General features: G+C 41.6%; 1 protein-coding gene across 1 annotated transcript in view; it reads right to left on the bottom strand.

Annotated features, from left to right (window-relative positions):
- Window positions 1–19,035, bottom strand: part of LOC124612686 (protein 60A-like) — a 162,005-nt gene that overhangs the window by 10,464 nt on the left and 132,506 nt on the right. Inside the window, exons 3-4 of the mRNA XM_047141021.1 lie at window positions 13,609–13,760; window positions 3,139–3,324 (exon numbers count right to left, since the gene is read on the bottom strand). Of these exons, the coding sequence (XP_046996977.1) occupies window positions 3,139–3,324; window positions 13,609–13,760 (338 nt within the window). The remainder of the gene's footprint in view (window positions 1–3,138; window positions 3,325–13,608; window positions 13,761–19,035) is intronic.

The raw sequence follows: 19,035 nt of genomic DNA, 5'->3' as shown, positions 1-19,035 counted from the left end.
TTGATGATTGCAAGGACTTATTTGAATCAGTTTCAGGTAAATATCATGATAGTGAAGCCCTGCAACCAGCAGCTTGTGGTTCCTTCAGCCACTGGCTGGTGTGATTTATTGTAGTTTAACATTTCCAATGCTTGTGACATTGACTTTGATAAAATTTCTCTTAATACAGTATTTCCTGAAAAATGCAAGTGCAACTTAAACAATAAGACCCTGCAAGAATGCCTGTTCATTAAAGAACATGGTAAGAGTGGTGAGTGTACAGTTTTTGGTGTAAAATTAGCATTTGGTAACAAACATAGCTGTGATTCTGGCTAATCTTTCAAGATCAACAACTGATACATATTTGTTGGTGAAAGTAGTTTCACACAGGGATAAGTAACTTTTGGCACAAGCAGCCACATTTGCATACCACACAGTCATGCACAACCAGAATTTCAAGTCCATAGACTGTACCACTGATGTAATTAAATCACAGTTCAATGAGCTGATGCTCACAGATGTAAATAATATGAGTTACCAAGAATGTGATGGTACGATTTGCTATGGAACAAATAATGAAGGAATGTAAAGAAGCATATTTCATTTCAGTAATGATAGATTCTTCCTGGCACATCAAAGTGGTTCCTTTAGTGGTTAGGTTTCACAGTCCAGATAAAGGCATAATAGTTAAAGTGTTGGAGTTGGTGAACATTGGTGTTAAAAGGGTAGAGCATTTGACTTCGTATGTCTTACAGCTTTTGGAAAAGTTACAGCTTAAGACACATGTAGCAATTTCAACTGACCACACAAATACCTACTATGGAGTCATCTACCAATTTCGGTTTTGAACACTCACCCAGGATGTAGGGTGCAACAGATCAGTTAAAAATGCATTTTAACAATTAGCTGTTTATTTGTCCTATTAGTCATCTACGAGTTTTGGTTATGAACAATCGCCCAGGATGTAGGGTACAACAGATTAGTTAAAAGTATCCCATATTCCTCTGATGCTAAACAATATCAAAATTATCCAGTGAAATTTTACAAACATCTGACATACTTTGTCTTAGAATACTGGCAGCCATATCTCATGTCAAATCAATATGAGAAATGACAGTAGTATTCTAAGACAAATGATGTCAGATGTTTGTACAATATCACTGGATAATTTCGTTGTTGTTCAGCTTCAATGGTATACGGAGTGCTTTTAACATATCTGTTGTACTCTACATCCTGGAAACTAGTAGATGATTAATGGGACAAATAAACAGCTGATGGAAAAATGTATTTTATAAAATACTTGTGGCTGTTTTACCTCACCTTACAGAAACACTATAACAAACTTTTATGTTGTAGGAGCACTACATAGTTCTCTCTTCTGCCAACTGTCTCAAAGAATCATTGATTTTTTCCATGTGTCACAATCCTACTTCCTGTCCCTCGATAAGTGTCCTATAAACTTGAAGATCTTACTTTCAAAATTTTCTCTCTTTCTTTACAATTCAGTTCCTTTCAAGTCAGCAGTCTGTATACTGAAAAGGAAAGATTTTTGACATCTGTTGTAAAACAGCAGTTAAACAAGTTGGAAAGTGAGGAGCTAGTGACATTTGGATCAGTTTAACAATATCACAACACCTTTCCGTGCTACCTGCATTGGATGCATTCGTGAAGGGTGTGAACCATTTTTGGAACCTCTTCAGCCAATGGAGTGGATCATTGAAATAAAACCATCACCTGGAGTAGCATTCAAGAACTGTATAGTTTTGTAAAACCTAGAATCATGAGCTTCATGGTATATGAGGGAGAACTGTTTGATGAGTACTGTTGTGTAAGTAAATATTGTGAAGGTAAACTGTAAGACTGGAATGCCAAATACTAAGTGGCAGTGAATAACGGCAGAAAATTTTCACTCATTTTCACAATGAGTGAGTGTATCCAAAGCATATTAAATGCTTTGTTGAATTTTCACTAGCTAATCCAGGTTTTAATGCATCTATTGAAAGAGCGTTTTCACTAATTAAAGCTTTGTGGAAAAAGAACTAGGAACAGTAAACCTCCATTGTATGGGCATCGGCAGTTTGATGTTTAACAAAAATAAGCTTCTTGAGTAAACCTCCACCACTAAAAAGTATTACACAAGAACCAGTGAGTCTGTACCATTATCTCCAATGCAAAATGAATGAAATCTGTGTTTATATTTACATTAAAACTGTATATGCAATACTGCTGTTAACCTCTCACCAGCGATGTATATTATGCGAAGATAAATTACTATTAATCCTATTTTTGATGGTAAGTCTCCCATGTCCTGAATTGTTGTGCACTGTTTTGAAAAGTCCTGAATATTGTCAAAAATAATGTAAGTTAAAGAGTTGGCTCTTCCTATTAAATTTAATTTGTGTATATTGTTCTTAAAAGCAGTTGCAGACAAACGTACCTCAGTAACGAACATAATGGCTATATGACAACAAATCAGTGAATATATCCAAGTCTATATGCAATATCCTACTGATGGGAGAACAGCAGTGCGTGTGTGCACTGCAAATTTCACTGTTCATCTAACATGATTCTGTAATCAGTGAACTAAAACCACATAACATCTTCATGAGGTTTAATTTTACTACCTATTCTCTTTTTCTAGATGCTTAATTTTTTTGTCAGAGGGTGTATTATTCCAGAATGAGATTTTCACTCCGCAGTGGAGTGTGCGCTGATATGAAACTTCCTGGCAGATTAAAACTGTGTGCCCGACTGAGACTCGAACTCGGTACCTTTGCCTTTTGTGGGCGAGTGCTCTACCAACTGAGCTACCAAAGCACGACTCACGCCCGGTACTCACAGCTTTACTTCTGCCAGTATCTCATCTCCTACCCGCCAAACTTTACAGAAGCTCTCCTGCGAACCCTGCAGAACTAGCACTCCTGAAAGAAAGGATACTGCGGAGACATGGCTTAGCCACAGCCTGGGGGATGTTTCCAGAATGAGATTTTCACTCTGCAGCAGAGTGTGCGCTGATATAGAGCACTTGCCCGCAAAAGGCAAAGGTACCAAGTTCGAGTCTCGGTCGGGCACACAGTTTTAATCTGCCAGGAAGTTTCGGGTGTATTATTATTAGTCTACTTCTAGAAGCCAGAGGGAGTCAGATAGTAACTTCCGCACCTGTAAATGGATTGCTCTGTACATGGCTGTTCTCCGACTTCCGCTTTCGACCCAGGGCCTGTCGAGCAGAACGTGTGTGCACATCTCGATTGCCCGATGCTTTCAGGAAGGCTACCATGAATGGTAACTTGTCTTCTTCACTGTCAGAGCTTATTATTCCAATGTCTTCCAGATGAATCTCATGACCTGAAAAATGGATAGAAAGCAAATGTAATGAATTAAAATCCAGATCTGTGCGGGGTAAACTTTTCTATAGGACACTGTACAGCTGAATGTTGCTGGTGTTCCACTAAGAGTGTCACAAAATAAGTTACACTTTCAAATGAATTCTGTGTTAAAAACTGTAGCACTTTGTAGTTGACAAGTTAGATGTAATTCATTCAGTTTGAGAATTTTTAATTAATTTGATGTATTTTAATTATTTAAAGTACACGCTAATACACACACAAAACTTAAATTCTGGCTGATGTTACAAAAGGCAATTAATAGCTCTTTGGCATAATAAACATTAAATCAAAGCTGCATCTTACATGTTCTCAGACTCTGGCATATTTACTTAGGTTTTTAGGTATATACTGATCATTTTACAATGGCACTAAACGTGTCAAATTTATCAATACATAATAAGTGTAAGCATCGTTCATACATGTATGCCACTGTAACTATGCAACCCACCCCCACACACCCATGGGAGTTACATGGTTTAGTAGTCCTTCATCTCTCATCCATCAAAAAGGTTTTAGTTGGAACTGCAGGGAATAGATTAGAAGACATGGATGTCAGAAGAGTGCAGCACACCGATGGACTTCTTAAGGGATGTAGGTGAAGCATCTCAGAATAGAGTGCTATAGCAACAAGACTGGTTAGAAGAATGTTCCTTCTTGAATTTTCAAGAATGTTGTAGAATATTCCAGAATGTTTGAAAATGTTACAGAAGGATTGAAAATGAGACAGTTTTTAAAATGTTATGGGAGGTTTGAGAATGTTCCTGAGCATTTTAGAATTTTCCAGTGTGTTCCAGGACATTCTTAAATGTTATACATTTCAGCTCAAAAGGGTGTATAGTAGAGAAACAACAAGAATGTGTTGCATGAGTGGAAAAATTCACTTAGCACCACTGCGGAGGGGGGGGGGGGGGGGGGGGGGGGTACTCACTTTTATGTACTAGAAGAGGAAAAAAGAGTGACATTTCAAAGTAAAACAGTTGCCCTCTCCAGGAATTGGAATCTTGTCAGCTCTATATAGCAGAACACAGTGCCACATGCAGTCATAGATCTATGAATTCAGCAGCCAAGGTGATACAGCTACACGATAATGTGACAAACTGGAGAGCCAAGGATCATGTTATTTTAGTTCTGGACTTTTTGTTTCGGATTTTTAATTTTCGTTTCATATCATATTATGGAGCTATAAATATTTTTTTTTTTTTTTGTAAATATTTTTAGCTTTATTTCATAACTTGTTGGATTTAATCATATGAACAAGAAATTTTGGATCACTGAACGCTTAACACAAATAAATGTAATTCGTATGCACAAAAGAATACACTTATCGTTAGATAACAAAGTAAAAATGCTAATTGGATAACTATCAATCATTTGAGGTACAATAAATTTTGTGTACTTCTTGTCAAATTCGGTTCCTGGTGCACGAAAGATTTTCACTGTCAATCATCTGAGGCCCAATAAATGTTGTGTACTTCTTGTTAAGTTTAGTTCCTGAGCACAACATATTTTCAAACTCACTGAATCAACTACGTAAACGGCCATTTCAAAATGTCGTCACCTCTCGGAAACATTTCTGTGGTCGCCCATGGATACAGGACTGTATTTATCCATTCTGAGGCAACTGGAAGCTGTTTTGAATATCAACGGGTTTCCTACAATGCATTAGCCATGGTAATGCATTGTGTTTTTGGTTTTTTGTCCAACCCCTGTACTTCAGCAGTGTTTAGTTGATATACGCAAAAGTAGAGGCAGAACGAATGGTATTTACAGAGTGCAGCACTTAAATCCGGACAAATTTCAATTTTAATTTCACATCATATCATATTTCTGCTGGAGGTCATGACTAGCATTCTTGATAGCCATAGCCATCAAGTAAACCATTAGAAACTCAAAATGGCCAAGATGTTATGGACAAGTGTGGAATACAACTAAAGAGCTGTGATTATCAAAAGTCTGCACTGGGCGTTCGTCCACTGATATAGTTCAATTGTTCGGGTACCCGTGATAAACTGTTGATATTGCGGCCAAGTATAATGCTTTGGAGAAGTCTGAAGTTCATGTCCTTGGTGTTGTGTCCAGTGAGGGTGATATCATCTACATCTACATTTATACTCCGCAAGCCACCCAACGGTGTGTGGCGGCGGGCACTTTACGTGCCATGGTCATTACCTCCCTTTTCTGTTCCAGTCGCGTATGGTTCGCGGGAAGAACGACTGTCTGAAAGCCTCCGTACGTGCTCGAATCTCTCTAATTTTACATTTGTGATCTCCTAGGGAGGTATAAGTAGGGGGAAGCAATATATTCGATACCTCATCCAGAAACGCACCCTCTCAAAACCTGGAAAGCAAGCTACACCGTGATGCAGAGCGCCTCTCTTGCAGAGTCTGCCACTTGAGTTTGCTAAACATCTCCGTAACGCTATCACGGTTACCAAATAACCCTGTGACGAAACGCGCTGCTCTTCTTTGGATCTTCTCTATCTCCTCCGTCAACCCGATATGGTACGGATCCCACACTGATGAGAGATACTCAAGTATAGGTCGAACAAGTGTTTTGTAAGCCACCTCCTTTGTTGATGTACTACATTTTCTAAGGACTCTCCCAATGAATCTCAACCTGACACCCAGCTTACCAACAATTACTTTTATATGATCATTCCACTTCAAATCGTTCCGCACGCATACTCCCACATATTTTACAGAAGTAACTGCTACCAGTGTTTCCTCCACTATCATATAATCATACAATAAAGGATCCCTCTGTCTATGTATTCGCAAAACATTACATTTGTCTATGTTAAGGGTCAGTTGCCACTCGCTGCACCAAGTGCCTATCCGCTGCAGATCCTCCTGCATTTCACTACAATTTTCTAATGCTGCAACATCTCTGTATACTACAGCATAATCCGTGAAAAGCCGCATGGAACTTCCGACACTATCTACTAGGTCATTTATATACATTGTGAAAAGCAATGGTCCCATAACACTCCCCTGTGGCACGCCATAGGTTACTTTAACGCCGCTCACGGTGGTCTAGCGGTTCTAGGCGCGCAGTCCGGAACCGCGCGACTGCTATGGTCGCAGGTTCGAATCCTCCCTCGGACATGGATGTGTGTGATGTCCTTAGGTTAGTTAGGTTTAAGTAGTTCTAAGTTCTAGGGGACTGATGACCTCAGATGTTAAGTCCCATAGTGCTCAGAGCCATTTTTTTGTTACTTTAACGTCTGTAGACATCTCCCCATTGATAACAACATGCTGTGTTCTGTTTGCAAAAAACTCTTCTATCCAGTCACACAGCTGGTCTGATATTCTGTAGGCTCTTAGTTTGTCTATCAGGTGACAGTGCGGAACTGTATCGAACGCCTTCCGGAAGTCAAGGAAAATAGCATCTACCTGGGAGCCTGTATCTAATTTTTCTGGGTCTCATGAACAAATAGAGCGAGTTGGGTCTCACACGATCGCTGTTTCCAGAATCCATGTTGATTCCTACATAGTAGATTCTGGGTTTCCAAAAACGACATGATACGCGAGCAAAAAACATGTTCTAAAATTCTACAACAGATCGACGTCAGAGATATAGGTCTATAGTTTTGCGCATCTGCTCGATGACCCTTCTTGAAGACTGGGACTACCTGTGCTCTTTTCCAATCATTTGGAACCTTCTGTTCCTCTAGAGACTTGCGGTACACTGCTGTTAGAAGGGGGGCAAGTTCTTTCACGTACTCTGTGTAGAATCGAATTGGTATCCCATCAGGTCCAGTGGACTTTCCTCTGTTGAGTGATTCCAGTTGCTTTTCTATTCCTTGGACACTTATTTCAATGTCAGCCATTATTTCGTTTGTGCGAGGATTTAGAGAAGGAACTGCAGTTCGGTCTTCCTCTGTGCAACAGCTTTGGAAAAAGGTGTTTAGTATTTCAGCTTTACGCGTGTCATCCTCTGTTTCAATGCCATCATCATCCCGGAGTGTCTGGATATGCTGTTTCGAGCCACTTACTGATTTAACGTAAGACCAGAACTTCCTAGGATTTTCTGTTAAGTCGGTACATAAAATTTTACTTTCGAATTCACAGAACGCTTCTTGCATAGCCCTCCTTATGCTAACTTTGACATCGTTTAGCTTCTGTTTGTCTGAGATGTTTTGGCTGCATTTAAACTTGGAGTGAAGCTCTCTTTGCTTTCGCAGTAGTTTCCTAATTTTGTTGTTGAACCACGGTGGGTTTTTCCCGTCCCTCACAGTTTTACTCAGCACGTACCTGTCTAAAACACATTTTACAATTGCCTTGAACTTTTTCCATAAACACTCAACATTGTCAGTGTCGGAACAGAAATTTTCGCCACCGCATTTCTTTGAAAAGGGACAAACTGTCACAAAAGAATTTTTTCTGCAAGTTTTGTGAAACTGTGGATGAAACTGTGGCCTCTGAGAGACAATATGTCTTTCAGCAGAATGGTGCATTGGCTCATACGAGCCATGTAGTCCAAAACTGGCTCCCGATAACGTTGACATGTTCTGATCAAAGCAATGCTGGGCACCAAATAGCCTGGATTTGAACTCCCTCATCTACCATGTTTGGAGCTTAGTCAAAGATGAGGGACCCTAATGTTGTATCTCTACGCACTGCTATCGAAACTGCATTTGCGAATATGGACAGCGCTGTTTTAAAGAGTGTGTGATGGACATGACTGGAGGCAGTCATTGTGGTTTAAGGTAGGGCTACGTCAATTAATGTTACTCTTGAAAGATACTACTATTTATATGTAAACGGATTTTCATTTTCATTTGTATTTTGTTTTAACAAATTTGCTTAAAAAAAAACAGTTTCATTTATCTGGAGTTAAGTGCCACATCCTGTATGTGACAGAACAAAAAGAAACTGTTCAAAAGAGCATATTCATTTGAGAAATGGTAAGAAATGATGGCAAAGATGATGATATTGGAAGACTGGTGATTTACCATCAGCTTACTTAGAAACTCGATACATACGTGAGTACACACAAAATGCTATGACCTAAGTAAGAAAATATGGCCACCCCAATCTTAATAGGAGCTGTTAGACCAGCTTACGCAAAAAGTCTGTTAGATTTCAGTTTTGAAAGCACTTGACCACAACAGTCAAGATTAGATACTTTGTGTATGATAAATTTATTAAAAGTGCGTAACTATGTTTCATTCTGACAGCATATTAATTCTGTAAATATTAGCACTTCCTGTTTACTCTAAGTATTCTCCTATTTCGACAATCTCCTGACGAATGATCAGGGTAGTGAGTATTATATTCAAAAGATTCACGAGAATCATCCCAGTTTTGGGTCTAGTATGAGAGCATATTTGTGAATGGACTGGTCTGCCAATTCCCCAAACTTAAATCCTGTTGAGCAAGTGTGAGACGCAGTAGGGGGAGACATAGCAGCACATTCACATGCACCAACGACGATCATGGAGGAACTGAATGCCCACAATATATATATATATATATATATATATATATATATATATATATATATATATATATATATATAAAAAAAACAAAGATGAGGTGACTTACCGAACGAAAGCGCTGGCAGGTCGATAGACACACAAACAAACACAAACATACACACAAAATTCAAGCTTTCGCAACAAACTGTTGCCTCATCAGGAAAGAGGGAAGGAGAGGGGAAGACGAAAGGAAGTGGGTTTTAAGGGAGACACAAGCAGACCTTGTATGTGTGGATGGATATGTGCGTGTGTGCGAGTGTATACCTGTCCTTTTTTCCCCCGAAGGTAAGTCTTTCCGCTCCCGGAATTGGAATGACTCCTTACCCTCTCCCTTAAAACCCATATCCTTTCGTCTTTCCCTCTCCTTCCCTCTTTCCTGATGAGGCAACAGTTTGTTGCGAAAGCTTGAATTTTGTGTGTATGTTTGTGTTTGTTTGTGTGTCTATCGAAGTGCCAGCGCTTTCGTTTGGTTTTGTTTTTATATATATATATATATATATATATATATATATATATATATATGTGTGTGTGTGTGTGTGTGTGTGTGTGTGTGTGTGTGTGTGTGTGTCCGTCCACCCCGATCAGACAAGTTTCTTCCAGAGTATTGAGGGCAAATGGCACTGTTATTCTGGCAGCAAAATAACTGACAATGGCCGAAGTAGAGAGCATAATAAAAAATGCAGATTAGCAACAGCAAGGAACACTTTTACAAAAAAAGGTATTTTAACATCTAATATAAATTTAAGTGTTAGGAAGCCTTTTCTGGAAGTGTTTGATGGAGTGCACCCTTACACGGGTGTGATATGTGGACGATAATCAGAAGAGACAAGGAGAGAATAGAAGTTTTTGACATGCGAAGCTGTGGTAGAATGCTGAAGATTAGATGAGTGAGTGAAGTACCTAACAAAGTACTGAATCGCACTGGTGAGACAGGAAATTTATGGCATACATTGAGTGAAAGAATGGCTCGAATGATGAAATGTATCCTCCTGCATCAGGGAAGAGTTAATTAGGTAATAAAGGAAAGTCTGAATATGTGGAGGGGTGTTTCAGGGGTGGGGAGGGCCTGCCACTTCCATCTGCTACATTGTTTTAGCTCCCTCTATCATTTTCTTCCTGTGTTGTCCATGTTTTACTGTTGACACCCTGCTTCACCCAACGCTTCGGTGTGGGTGAGCACATATTTTTCAACGATTGTTACCCGTGTTTTATGTTCAATTTTATATTCCTGTTCTGGGATTTTTCTTGACACCCGTCTCCCTATGTTACTGACCGAGCGCTGAAGACCTTGCTGTCGTGCGCCCAAAAAACCCCTCTACTACTACTACTCACTACTAAGCAGGTTCAAGCGCATGAAGATCGCTGAGGTGGATATACTTGCGCACGATAGCCTAGTATGGAGTGCTGCATCAAACCAGTTTTGGGACTGAAGACCACAACAACACACATTCTATTCGCTCATATACAAATTTCTGACCTGCATCATTTAATATTCGTTGATTTAATTCATACTGGCTCTATCCACTTTATTTCCTTCAGTTGTAAAATGGAATTATTTATTTGTAGCTTCTCGGTACATTCTTTGCGTATTTCAAGGAAAATGGAACATGGCAACTGGATTCACATCCTAGCGCGGCATGCGCGAGGCAAACTGCGTGCTACACACACGAACGAAGAGGGAGGACGACTTGTTTACAGGAGCGAAAGCCTTGCCCGGCAGGCCGCTCGTTTTTTTCGTTTCGCATTTTGCAAGGCTGCATGACGACAGCAGGAGGTGAGGCTGTAACACTTTGGCCAGGAGGCGCGTCGCCTCGGAAGCTGCGTGCTTGTGTGAGGTGAGGAATACTTACAAGACAGTGGGCGCTCTTTGTAGACTTAACCAGGTCACTGTCGCCGCAGGGAACAGCGGCGCCGAAGGGGTAGCGCACGATTTAGTTTAAGAAATGTTTCACTGTATGCCGCGTAATTCAGTGGCACTACTGTCCGAGTCATGGACGATGGTTAGAGCGCCGGTCCAGACACGGGCACCGAATTCGCATTGTTGCCGGTTGCCAGCAACAGTTAGGGTAAGGTCATGCACGTGCTTTGCGCTTGAAGAAAGCGTTTGTCCTGCAGATTGTGTCTCGCTTGCTTATGTAGAATTTGACGATTAGGCCGGTATTATTCTATCATATGTCTTTCACAAAGAAGTATGATCAAATATTCGTCAAATTTCTTTGACAAAGACCTTTGACGTGCCGCTAAAACGGGGTGTTACACTGTCATCATATTTTTCGTCAAATATCAAGATGGCGAAAAACAATTTGTTATTATGGGCTACAATTGCTAGTACATCACTTGCATTGTGTGTATTTGGAAGAAAAGCGACGGAAAAACAGGAAACATACTTAGAATAAGCCTTAGGTATTACGTCGAGATAGTAAAAGCATTCAGCAAAATTTGTTACAAGAGCTGCAAGTGGAGGAAGTCAAGTTTTAATATAAAAATTTCTTGCAGATGGATGAGAGTGCATTTCAGTATTTGCTAAGTAAAGTTGCTTCTCATTTTACAAACAGAATACTCTCTAGAGAAATGCTATATGTGCAGAAGACAGGCAAACTGTGACAGTGCGATTTCTTGATACAGGGGACAGCTATTCTTGTTTACAACACAGCACTCGAATATCACATTGCTCATTAACCATAATTCCAGAAACGTGTGAAGCGACTTATAAAGCACTGAAGGGGGAATATGTGAAGGTAAATAAATGTTCAGTACACTATATGGACAGTAAGAACTGTTTTCATTTTTCAATAATTTAATTAATGGAATAAGTGTTCCAACGATTATGGAATTAATACAAGTACAAAACAGATGAAGCGCCTTTTAACTTGTGGCATCCAGAGTTCAAAAATAGACAAAGTAGAATGGAGAGCTAAGAAAGAATTATTGTATTTTCGAGTTGGCCACCTCCTCTTTTCTGGCGTGCTGAAAAGCTGCCTGGATGTTTCACGATGAAGAGGTGGATGGCTGTAGCTGTGATGGTGGACATGAAGTCGCCTGCAGCATGTTCCACCTGCCCATCGACACACAATTAATACCATGCAGAGTGCCCCTTGCTCACCCCAGACATCTAAATCGAGCAGTCCACACACATATTCGTAAGCAATAAAAAATATACGTAAGTTCACAAAAAGTTATGTGACTAACCAGCGTCTGTTTCGTATGAAACAAAGCAAATATGTGATCATTTATCCCACCTAGTATTACGGATGAGAGCAGAACTCAATCAAAATACGAGCAACATATTTACAATGCACTTCGAAGAGTGCGATATACACGAGAAGTCGTAATCAGAAGCACAATGTGGTGCAACCATAACGAGACAGAAAGAAACATGGAAAACTAGAAACCAGCCAATAAGAAAGCGAATTATGGTTTTGATAAACTTGCAGCGCTCCAAGTGGCCTGGCAGCGAACGAAGGTCGTGTTAACGGAATACCCTGTATGAGATTCACCCCCTTTTCGTGAACTATACTCCTAGATGTGCAGAACTGAATATGCTGTCTTTTTAAAACTAAGAGTGACACCATGAGAACAACTTTTACCATTTCTTCTGTTTTCATACACATGCTTGGCATTGAGAACAGTACTAGTATCATCTGCAAAAGAACTAATTCTGCTTGTTGTATGTTAGGTGAAAGATCGTTTACATACATGAGGAATAATAGTGGACCTAAAACTGAGCCTTGAGGAACCCCTTCCGTCTTTTCTTCGTAATCAGTATTAAGTCCCCAGATGATATTGGTCGAATTACTAAGTACAACTTTCTGCACTCTTTTGGTTAGATTCGACATAATCTATTGGTTGACTACACCATTAATCCCATTATAGTTCAATTTGTCTAGGAGAATACTGTGATGATTAGATTTGATTAGTTTTTCGTTCCATAGATCCGTGTTGAGGAGATCCCCGTGGATGTGGAACATGTCAATTTTATTTTTATTTTTTTTTAAGCTGAAATAACAATACTAATAGTATGAGTACATACAATACATCAATTTTTAGCTGAAATAACAATACTAATAGTATGAGTATAAACAATACATCATTTGTTTCTATTAAAAAAATTCGTCAATGGAGTAGAAGGAGTTGGCCACTAGTAAGTCTTTCAGGCTCCTTTTTTTCACATGGTCAAATGCCTTAGATAGGGCGTAGAAAATACCATCCGGCATTATTTTATTATTTATTGTTTGTAAAATTTGGTGAGTGAACATGTAAATGACATTCTCAATAGAGCAACACTTTTGAAACCCACTGCGATTTGCTGTGGATATTATTGCTACTAAGGTGAGATACTATTCCAAAATACATCTCCTTCCCAGAACTTTCGGGAAATCTCAGCAGTGAAACAGGTCGGTAGTTACTGACTTGTCTCTTATCATTCTCCAAAAGAGGTGTTTAACAATGACATATTTCATTCTGGCAAAATGCCTTGAGTTAGAGACGCATTACATATTTCAGATAAGACCGGGCTTATTAAATGGGGACAAATCTTTAGCACTCTATTGGAAACATCACCAAAATCAGATGAGCTTTTATTTTTGAGAGAATGTGCAATTTTCCTCCTCGACTCTGATCCAGAACTGGGACGCAACTGTCAAGCTCCAACAACAAATGAAACAAAAACTGCAACAAGAATGGAAGAAGCATTGATGCTGTAGGTCAGGTCTTTTCTCAGAGGTGCGCGGTGCAGACAGCACTGTGCCGAGAGCAGGCACTGACCTGGTCGTGAGTCCAGCTGCGGCGACAGGTACAGCCCTTTGTTGGTGTCTGGGAAGACGACCCAGTCGATGAAGGCCGAGGTCACGTTCAGCGACAGCCAGCCCTCCGTCGTGGTGGTCGAGTTGACGCTGTCCAGGTACGACAGGTGCTCCCTAGAACGATCAGAACACAAACACAATTCGTCAAAGTCGGTCCCGTTATCCTCAGCTACATATAGTGTGCCATTCCTACCTGGCCACCTCACTATTTTCAGTAGTATGCCTTTTATTTTAGCACATACACTGGCAGAAAAAATTAGTACACCTGGCAAAAAGACGTCGATTTTGATCTGATGACGTCGTACGCACCTGGGGGACAGCAGATATACTGATAATGGTTTCAATGTCGTTCGCCAACACATACCGTAGTGGTACAGTTACCAGAGTGCCATCTACACTCATGCTCATAAATTAAGAACAATGCTGATATATGGTGAAACAGCGCTCTGGTGGGCGGTTTGCGGGTTTAAATCACCTCGGGGTAAGACCATGCGGTGCATTTGACCTGTGGTCGTCGCAAGGTGGCGCTGGCAGCAGTCCATATGCGCAGAGGTGTGTTGGTGCATGTCAGAGTACGCTGCAGCGAGTAAGTGTGCAGACGTTTTCAGACGTGCTATTGGTGACTGTGTGTTGGAAAAAGAACACATATTGATGACGTTATGAGGGGTAGAATACTAGGGCGACTGGAGGCTGCTCAAACACAGCAGGGCCCTCCGTGTGCCACAAAGTGTGATCTCAAGATTATGGCAACGATTCCAGCAGACAGGAAACGTGTCCAGGCGCTACAGTACGGGACGTCCACAGTGTACAACACCACAAGAAGACCGATATATCACCATCAGTGCCCGCAGACGGCCACGGAGAACTGCAGGTAGCCCTGCTCGGGACCTTACCACAGCCACTGGAACAGTTGTCTCCAGACACACAGTCTAAAGACAATTGAACAGACATGATTTATTCGCCCGGAGACTTGCAAGGTGCATTCCACTGACCCCTGGTGTCAAGAACACAGTAGGTGGTCATTGGAACAGTGGTCCCAGTTTATGTTCACGGACAAGTCCAGGTATAGTTTGAACAGTGATTCTCGCCGGGTTTTCATCCGGCGTGAATCAGGAACCAGATACCAACCCCTTAATGTCCTTGAAAGGGACCTGTATGGAGGTCGTGGTTTGATGGTGCGGGGTGGGAGTAAGATTGGTGCACGTACACCTCTGCATGTCTTTGACAGAGGAACTGTAAAAGGTCACGTGTATTGGGACGTCATTTTGCACCAGTATGTCCACCTTTTCAGGAGTGCACTGGGTCCCACCTTCCTCCTGGTGGATGATAACGCACGGCTCCACCGAGTACCTTGAAACAGAAGATATCAGACGAATGGAGTGGCCTGCCTGTTCTTCAGACGTAAACCCCATTGAGTATGTCTGGGATGCTCTCGGTCGACGTATCGCTGCACGTATCCAAACCCCTAGGGCACTTCAGGAGCTCCGACAGGCACTGGTGCAAGAATGGGAAGCTATACCCCAGCAGCTGTTCGACCATCTGATCCAGAGTACGCCAACCCGTTGTACGGCCTGTGTAAGTGTGCATGGTGATCATATCCCATATTGATGTCGGGGTACATGCGCAGGAAACAGTGGCGTTTTGTAACTCATGTGTTCCGGGGCGGTTTTCTCAACTTATCACCAATACCGTGGACTTACAGATCTGTGTCTTGTGTGTTCCCTATGTGCCAGATTTGTGTACAGCCACGTTGTGTGACAACACATTCTGCAATTATCCTTAATTTATGAGCATGAGTGTATATCAGTCCTTTAATAGGAAATGTTCACAGTCAGAAGGCTCAGTGTGGTACAAACGTGTGAAGCAAGCAGGCAACCATGCCACGGAGATGCAGTCGTGCTTCCGACAGTCAAGTGAGCGAGCTTGGAAGGGGTCAAATTGTGACCTTCCAGTGGTTGGATGGTCCTTTCGGAGAATTGCCACACAAGTTGGACGTGCTGTGTCAGTTGTGCAACAACGCTGGTATCAGTATTCACGTGAACATTCTCACACCTGTAGACGAATTCTGGACGTCCACGCAGCACAGATTCTCGCCAGGATCGTCGTATTTTAAGGGCAGGAGAGCCAGACGTACAGTTAGTACAGCACGGGTAACACGGCTTGTGAGCTCAGACATGTCAACACAGACTGTTGCGGACAGGTTATTAGCAGTGGGACTAGGGGCAAGCATGCCTCTGCCCATCTTCCAGTCACGCCACAGCGTCACCGTGCACGGACCGGCTGTTGCCGTCAGAGATCACTCGGAAGAAGGAATGGCGCGCTGTAGTCTTTAGTGATGAAAGCAGATTCTGCCTGCACACAAGCGATGGTCGTTTGCTTGTAGACCTAGACCTGGTGAGTGCTGTCACACAGAATGCATTCTTCGAAGACACACTGGCGTCACCGCTGGGATGCGATAAGCTACAACTCTCGTTCACCTTTGTTGTTTTTTGGAGGGAACGCTAATCAGCGCTCGGAAAGTGCAGAATGTTGTTAGACTCGTTCTTGCTCCAGCCAGATAATGCTCGCCCACACATTGCCTGTGAAACTCAACATGGTCTGCATGCGTGGGAATAGGGGAAGTAAATGAGACTCATCAGTGGTTTTGTAGGATTTGTAGTAGAGATAGGAAGATACTAGAACAGGAGGGGAAAATTGCCGCCCTTCAGGCTGAGTTAGACAAGGCCAGGGGAGATCTTGACAGGTTAAGGAGGGAGCAGGGTAAAGAGAGGCGGGAAGTGGCAACAGGCAACAGGAGGAACAGGCCTAGAACTTCGTGTGACAGCTTTATGGTGAATGTGGAAAATAGATTTGACCTGTTGCTTCAGTTAGAAGCTGGTGAGCCTCAAGCAGTTGCAGATGGAGACAGGGCACAAGAAACTTTCAGCAGCAAATTGAAAAGTAAGAATGTAGGGAAATCAGTAAAGAGAAAGAAAGTGTTGTTGTTAGGTAGTTCCCATGGAAGAGGTGTTGGCCAACTTTTGCGGGATGAACTAGGATCAGAATACCAGGTCACCAATTTTTTTTAAACCTAGTGCTGGTCTGGAGCAGGTGACAGAGGATTTAGGATCACTTTGCAAAGATTTCACTAAGGAAGACACCGTGGTTATAGTGGGTGGGGCAGGTAACAGTATTGACAGAGATCCTGGGTACAGTATAGAGTGTGACCTGGCGAAGATTGCATCAGCATCGAAGCATACTAGTGTTGAGTTTGTATCTGTTCTTGGGCGCCATGACCGACCTCATTTGAACTCATCTGTCAAGAGAGTTAATTTGGAGCTGGAACGGCTGCTCATGTCGGGTGCGGGGTCACACATTGGTGTGGTTCATGTTGATTCTCTCAGTAGGTGGGATTATACTAGGCATGGCCTTCACCTCAACAGGAAGGAGAAGGGTAAATTGGCTGGGGAAATAGCAGGAAAGTTAAAGGGGAGAGGCACTGTCATGAGGGGTAAAATACCAGTGGTTATAGGATTCAGAAAAGACCCTTTTTTAGGGTAGGGAGGACAGAAAGAAAGCAAATTTTAAGAGAGGTTAGAACTGAGACAAACCTTCAGTTTGAGGAAGAAATCAAAAAACGTAATTACAGTTTATTACATCAGCATAAACAGCCATTGGTTATGAATTTTCAACTGTCAGCAGATATTTTAACTCCACCCAATTTTAACTCAGTCAATGAGAAATGTCAGCTATCTTTATTGCATCAAAATATTCGAGGACTGAGAAATAAAATTAATGTATTAACTATCTGCATAGATGAATTAGAGTGTTCGAACCCAGCTGACATAATCTACCTCTCTGAACATCATGTGACCACTGGTATAGAACTTTTAAGTGTTACAGGGTTTAGGTTAGCATCTCTCTTTTATAGATCAGAAATGGAGAAAGGAGGAGTTGCCACATTCCTCAGGAACTGTCATAAATTTAAGAACAAGAACATAGACATTCATAAATTTTGCCTAGAACAGCATATGGAAGCATGTGCAACAGAATTAGAATTTCACAAAAAATCCTTCATAATATTAAGTGTATATCGAGCACCTGCAGGTAACTTTAATCTGTTTGTCAACCACCTTGAAGCTGTACTGGCCCATTTAACAACCAAAAACAAAGAAATAGTGGTTGCTGGTGATTTCAATGTAGATTTCCTTAAAGACTCTCCCAATAAGAACTTATTTGAGTTAGTAACACTATCATTCAACTTAATTCCCACTGTAAAGTTCCCCACTAGGATAGCCACTTGCTCACAAACAGCCATCGATAATATCTTTATAGAAAAGTCCAATGAACAAAATCATATTACAAAACCAATAGTCAATGGCCTCTCAGACCATGACATGCAGTTCCTTCTGTTAAATGTTAATACTGAACAGGATATAAAATCTGTTAAATCTGAGCTCAAGAGGGTAATCAGTAAGCCAAAAATTGATTATTTTAGGACATTCCTCAGAGACATTCACTGGACTGATGTTTACAGTGCTCATGGCATGAATGAAAAATATAACATTTTTGCTAATAAAGTGCTTACCTTATTCGAACACTGCTTTCCCCCAAAACTTACCAAGGTAAGAGCAAAGTCTACAAAGAAGCCATGGATTACTCGAGGAATAGGGGTATCTTGTAAAACAAAAAGAAAACTGTATCTGTCAATCCGAAACATTTCCAATGTTGATGCTATAGCACATTATAAGAAATACTGCAAAATATTAAAGACTGTAATACGGATGTCAAAGCAAATATACACTTCTGGAAATTGAAATAAGAACACCGTGAATTCATTGTCCCAGGAAGGGGAAACTTTATTGACACATTCCTGGGGTCAGATACATCACATGATCACACTGACAGAACCACAGGCACATATACACAGGCAACAGAGCATGCACAATGTCGGCACTAGTACAGTGTATACCCACCTTTCGCAGCAATGCAGGCTGCTATTCTCCCATGGAGACGATCGTAGAGATGATGGATGTAGTCCTGTGGAACGGCTTGCCATGCCATTTCCACCTGGCGCCTCAGTTGGACCAGCGTTCGTGCTGGACGTGCAGACCGCGTGAGACGACGCTTCATCCAGTCCCAAACATGCTCAATGGGGGACAGATCCGAAGATCTTGCTGGCCAGGGTAGTTGACTTACACCTTCTAGAGCACGTTGGGTGGCACGGGATACATGCGGACGTGCATTGTCCTGTTGGAACAGCAAGTTCCCTTACCGGTCTAGGAATGGTAGAACGATGGGTTCGATGACGGTTTGGATGTACCGTGCACTATTCAGTGTCCCCTCGACGATCACCAGTGGTGTACGGCCAGTGTAGGAGATCGCTCCCCACACCATGATGCCGGGTGTT

Source organism: Schistocerca americana, chromosome 4 (assembly GCF_021461395.2).
Source record: "Schistocerca americana isolate TAMUIC-IGC-003095 chromosome 4, iqSchAmer2.1, whole genome shotgun sequence".
Taxonomy (NCBI): domain Eukaryota; kingdom Metazoa; phylum Arthropoda; class Insecta; order Orthoptera; family Acrididae; genus Schistocerca; species Schistocerca americana.
This window is presented reverse-complemented; position numbering and strand designations above follow the sequence as displayed.